The 6000-nt window shown below is 48.2% G+C and overlaps 1 protein-coding gene across 1 annotated transcript in view; it reads right to left on the bottom strand.

The window, feature by feature from the left end:
* Positions 1–3228, bottom strand: part of LOC110259043 (nascent polypeptide-associated complex subunit alpha, muscle-specific form-like) — a 28443-nt gene extending 25215 nt beyond the window's left edge. The window contains exons 1-4 of the mRNA XM_021082335.1: positions 3059–3228; positions 2589–2685; positions 1779–2105; positions 1179–1590 (exon numbers count right to left, since the gene is read on the bottom strand). Of these exons, the coding sequence (XP_020937994.1) occupies positions 1179–1590; positions 1779–2105; positions 2589–2685; positions 3059–3228 (1006 nt within the window). The remainder of the gene's footprint in view (positions 1–1178; positions 1591–1778; positions 2106–2588; positions 2686–3058) is intronic.
* Positions 3229–6000: the final 2772 nt, after the last annotated feature.

A 6000-nucleotide genomic window follows, 5' to 3' on the forward strand; every position in this document is an offset into this window, starting at 1 on the left:
GATGCACCAGAGGTGTATGGAGGTTCCCAGACTAGGGGTCTAATCAGAGCTAGAGCCACCATCCTACAAAACAGCCAGAGCAGCACCAGATCTGAGCTGCGTCTAGGACCTACACCACAGCTCATGACAATGCCGGATCCTCAACCCACTGGGCAAGGCCAGGGATTGGACCACAAACTCATGGTTCCTAGTCAGATTCCTTTCTGCTGTGCCACGATGGGAACTCCACAAACCTTCTTTTGTATTTTAATTGACTGTAGGCTACAGATGATGAAATATTTAAAAACCACACACACACACACACACACACACACACACACACCACACACACAAGCACACAATTGATGACAATCTTCTGTGTATTTATGATCATACAGTTCATGATTTTCAGCAAAATTGGAGACTATGAAGACAGCGAATTCAATTCAAAAGCCTGAAGTTAGTGTACTGCTTTACGAGTGATTTGAGTTTCTCTTTTTTTTTCTTTTCTCTTTTTTTTGTGTTTTGTGTTGTGTATGCTGTGGCATGATTCTGTGCAGTAAGAGGATACTGATAGGAGAGGAATGTATTTCAGGATTATTTTCCTTCATATTTGTTGACATGAACTCTGCAGATGATAATCTGGTAATGAGAGTGTTTGGAATGTTCTGTCCGGGCACAGTAGATATGCATTTGAGGACGCCTCCCACCTCATCTGCCCAGAAATGAGACACAAAGTGAAGGGTTTAACTGAGAGTCTATCTTAGTGATTTCAATATCCTATTGCCTTGTAGACATGGACATCCAGTCCACCTTCCCATATGGTCACAAAGCAGGGAGGCCTTCCCCCTCCAATGCATGGGACTGAAACACTGATTTAAATGAGGAGAGAAGAAAGTATATCATGGAACACACAAGAAAATTTGGGTAACTAGATATATTTATTTGATCAAAGAATGTCACAAACAACTGAAGAGCAATCGTGGATGGGCCTTCCCATTGTCCAGAAGGAAGTGGAGTTGGGTCACCCTCTGTTTGGAAGGTGTAGAAGCCCTTAAGGCTCCAGGGTGGGTGGCCCCTCTGGTGCCCATGCTTCCTGCGAGTCAGGGTGGAACTTGAGGACACACGCAAAGAAGGCCTGAAAGAATCTCAAGCCTCAAGGGAGGAAGGGCCTCCTTCATCCTCCTAAGGACAAGGACCTGGGGAGCTTGACAGCATGTCGAGGAGGGCCTGGAAATCTTCCTCACTGAGGGGTGCTTCCAGGTCTCCTAGGGGAAGCTCTTCCTGTTCATCCACATCTGGAAGAGGCCCTGCCTCAGGCAGAATGCCTGCAGCTGCCATAATTTCCTCAAGGAGGTTTGATGAGCCCTGGAAGGCTGAGGGCTTGTTCTGCTGCAGGTCAATGGGAGGGCACAGCTCTTCATTTGAGGGGGCCAGATGAGGGGGGCAGATAAGTGTGTCAGCCTGTGCAGGCTGCAGCATGGCCCCATCCACAGGCTTCTCACTGGTGACTTGAGCTGAGGATGCCTGGGCCCATTCTGGCCTGGCATAAGTGCAGGTCTTCACTGGGTCCAGCAGTGGCAGGGGCTCTGCAGGACTGGCAAGGGGTGGCTGAGGGATGTGTGGGAGGCATTTTTCTGCTGGCATAGTGTGCAGATTGTTCTCCTGCCATGGTCGTTCTTGGGATGTTGGCCAGAGCCCTGTGTGAATAGGTTTGAGACCCCTGCAGGAATGGGCATTGGCCCTGGTGAGGACTGAGTCAGAGGAAGCGTCCAAAGCATGGGAGGGTTCACTATTGCCTGCAGAACTGGACTTGGCTGGGCCATGATGAAGATCATGGGCAGGCTCTGGCCCTCACAGCCTGCTGTGGGAGCCCCAGGAACTATGAATTTGGGGGCGATCGCAGCAGTGGCCACCATGGGGGTGATGGACAGCATGTTCTCCCTTGGTGGGTTAGAGGGAGGAGGAGGAGCACTGTGAGTAGGGCTGCTGTGGGCAGTGGTTGGCATGCCCTGGTCCGATGGAAGTGGTAGGCCTTTTGCAGAATTGGGGTCTACTCCGGGCACATTGGCAGACCCACTTCCCTTCTGCTCTGGGTGCCGAGCTCGTCGGTTCTGAAACCACACCTAGGGGACGGAAAGGGAGGCAGGCATATCAGAAGTTACGCAATCAAGATCCATTTGCAGAAGGACCACTCTCTCCAGTCCATCCTACCTCCAACACATCTGACCTGTTGATCACAGGTCAAGAACTTGTGGGGCCTTTTCTCTAACCTTGTCCTCGGGCCATTGAAGGGGAGGGCAAATGTCAGGACAACAGTGGACCACTGCCACTCTCCACACCACACCCATTCTGGAAGGGGACACCCCTTGGATACCAACCATAGCAGAACCCTCCTACATGGCCCAGAATCTCCCCTTCCATGTCCTCCTCTGGAAATGGATACCTTCTGATCATCCAAGCCACCTCAGGGAATTTCTATGGAGAGAATTAACACCCCCTACCCAGGGCCCATCCCAAATGCCTTCGGCTATCCAGAACCACACTTTTGCACAGGGTTACGCCCCTTGTATGTGAGGCAAATCATGTTTCCCTCATTGAGGACTTACCAGAATCTGAGGTTCTGGAATCCCTGTTTGACGTGCCAGTTCTTCCCTGGCGGCAATGCCTGGGTATCGTTCCCGCTCAAAGGCTTGCCGAGGATGTCTGTTTGTGAGGGAGAGATGAATGTCCGCTTTCGCCCAGCCTCTTTTGGATTGCTTTGCAATGAGAACAGACAAAGAAGAGTGGAGATTAGGCTGATTACACATTTGCTGCTGATATACATTGTGTGGTGCTGTGCTAGGCCTGAAATGCTGTTTTGTTGATAGTGCTATATCTATCTAGGTCTAGTTCTCTCTCCCATCTCTTTGTCTCTTTCTCTGGCTCTCTCTCTATCTTCTCTGCTCTCTTTTTTCTCTGGTCTGTGTGTCTCTCATTTCATCCTCTGATGAGCATGTTCAAGTTACTGCTGTATCACGCACACCGGTCTTTTCATGATTCTTTAACCCTTTCTTATTCCACAGCTATGTCTTGACACCTTTCCACATTCCGCACATTCTTCTGCTCTCTTCTTCTTTTTCCTTGCCGAATGTGGGTTTTCTGTGATCTCATTTGCCCCTGTTTTGTTCTGAAGCAGACAAATGCCCAGCTTTCCTCTCTTTGGCTTGCCAATTCCCTCAGCCTCTGCTGGTCCACCGGGCCTTCCATGCCTGAAGAATTTGCCTCATTGTAAAATAATTCCTATGAGTTCAGATTGGATATGTGACTACTGATCAATCTTTACCCTTGGCATGAAATCCTGCTGCACGTTCCCAGGATATCACCTATATTGCATCTCCATCCACAAATACACCCATGTTCCAGTGCTTCTCTTGTGTGACCAGAGTAGAGTAGAGTTTTACACCAGTCCACCATCATCAAGCTAGGAAAGACAGAGAGAGGATGAGAGAGTGATGGATGGATTGATAGATTTATAGATATGTTAGCACATGGCAATATATGGTAGAGGATAGAATCTTCATAAGAAAAAAAAGAGAGTGAAATAAACAAAGAGGAAAGAAAGTAAGATAAAGGGAGAGAAGACATAGAGTTTGTCATAGTGGGCTTAACAATGCCTATAGTCCCCCATAATATCACATTTTGTCAACATCTTCAACCTATTCATGGCGTGCCCTCCTTCTTACTAATCTCTTTGAGAAAGTCTTTCCAACCTGGCAGATGAGTCGAGGTGCCTGAAGTACCTTGTGTCCTCCTGTCAGGCAATGCAGCCCTGCTTCCACCAGGATTTCATAGTACTCAAGCCCAGTGGCAGAGTGAAGCTCTTCCCAAACCTTAATGTGTATTCCCAAGCAACACTGCCTACCTTCTCCAAGAAGGCAAAAGTGAAGCCTTACATTCTTGTTATGAATGCTGAGACACAGACTACTCTTAGCTGGTTTCTCCTGGGGACTCTTGTTCAGTTGCAGAAATGCATGCATGAAGTCAAGGGTTAAGAGCCGAGTTGTTGGCTGAATGGAAATGTGACTCAAATAAAGTGGGAAGTACAATGATAGGCATCCTCCGCCATGATTGGCTGAGTTTCATATGAAAGAAGAAAGAATTGTGATCTGAATGCTGAAATACATGAAAGGACTGTGTCAGGTAAAAAAAAATAAATTAAGGGTATGGGAGTGTTTGTGAAGAATGGAAGGATGAGGAAAGTGAAATGATGGAAGACAGAGAGAGTTGATTTTGAAAGAAATACTAGAGTTGAAAATGCAAACCTTCTATTGTTTGTTTATTGATTTTTTTGGTCTTTTTTGCTTTTGAGGGATGCACCAGAGGTGTACGGAGGTTCCCAGACTAGGGGTCTAATCAGAGCTAGAGCCACCATCCTACAAAACAGCCAGAGCAGCACCAGATCTGAGCTGCGTCTAGGACCTACACCACAGCTCATGACAATGCCGGATCCTCAACCCACTGGGCAAGGCCAGGGATTGGACCACAAACTCATGGTTCCTAGTCAGATTCCTTTCTGCTGTGCCACGATGGGAACTCCACAAACCTTCTTTTGTATTTTAATTGACTGTAGGCTACAGATGATGAAATATTTAAAAACCACACACACACACACACACACACACACACACACACACACACTTGATGACAATCTTCTGTGTATTTATTGATCATACATGTTCATGATTTTCAGCAAAATTGTAGACTATGAAGACAGCGAATTCATTCAAAAGCCTGAAGTTAGTGTACTGCTTTACCGAGTGATTTGAGATTCTCTCTCTCTCTCTCTCTCTCTCTCTCTCTCTGTGTGTGTGTGTGTGTGTAGGGGGTGCTGTGGGCCATGAGTTCTTGTGCAGTAAGAGGATACTGATAGGGAGAGGGAGATGTATTTCTCATGGATTATTTTTCCTTCATATTTGTTGACATGAACTCTGCAGATGATAATCTGGTAATGAGAGTGTTTGGAATGTTCTGTCCGGGCACAGTAGATATGCATTTGAGGACGCCTCCCACCTCATCTGCCCAGAAATGAGACACAAAGTGAAGGGTTTAACTGAGAGTCTATCTTAGTGATTTCAATATCATATTGCCTTGTAGACATGGACATCCAGTCCACCTTCCCATATGGTCACAAAGCAGGGAGGCCTTCCCCCTCCAATGCATGGGACTGAAACACTGATTTAAATGAGGAGAGAAGAAAGTATATCATGGAACACACCAGAAAATTTGGGTAACTAGATATATTTATTTGATCAAAGAATGTCACAAACAACCGAAGAGCAATCGTGGATGGGCCTTCCCATTGTCCAGAAGGAAGTGGAGTTGGGTCACCCTCTGTTGGAAGGTGTAGAAGCCCTTAAGCCTCCAGGGTGGGCGGCCCCTCTGGTGCCCATGCTTCCTGCGAGTCAGGGTGGAACTTGAGGACACACGCAAAGAAGGCCTGAAAGAATCTCAAGCCTCAAGGGAGGAAGGGCCTCCTTCATCCTCCTAAGGACAAGGACCTGGGGAGCTTGGCAGCATGTCGAGGAGGGCCTGGAAATCTTCCTCACTGAGGGGTGCTTCCAGGTCTCCTAGGGGAAGCTCTTCCTGTTCTCCACGTCTGGAAGAGGCCCTGCCTCAGGCAGAATGCCTGCAGCTGCCATAATTTCCTCAAGGAGGTTTGATGAGCCCTGGAAGGCTGAGGGCTTGTTCTGCTGCAGGTCAATGGGAGGGCACAGCTCTTCATTTGAGGGGGCCAGATGAGGGGGCAGATAAGTGTGTCAGCCTGTGCAGGCTGCAGCATGGCCCCATGCACAGGCTTCCACTGGTGACTTGAGCTGAGGATGCCTGGGCCCATTCTGGCCTGGCATAAGTGCAGGTCTTCACTGGGTCCAGCAGTGGCAGGGGCTCTGCACGACTGGCAAGGGGTGGCTGAGGGATGTGTGGGAGGCATTTTTCTGCTGGCATAGTGTGCAGATTGTTCTCCTGCCATGGTCCTTCTTG

Source organism: Sus scrofa, unplaced genomic scaffold (assembly GCF_000003025.6).
Source record: "Sus scrofa isolate TJ Tabasco breed Duroc unplaced genomic scaffold, Sscrofa11.1 Contig690, whole genome shotgun sequence".
NCBI classification, from domain to species: domain Eukaryota; kingdom Metazoa; phylum Chordata; class Mammalia; order Artiodactyla; family Suidae; genus Sus; species Sus scrofa.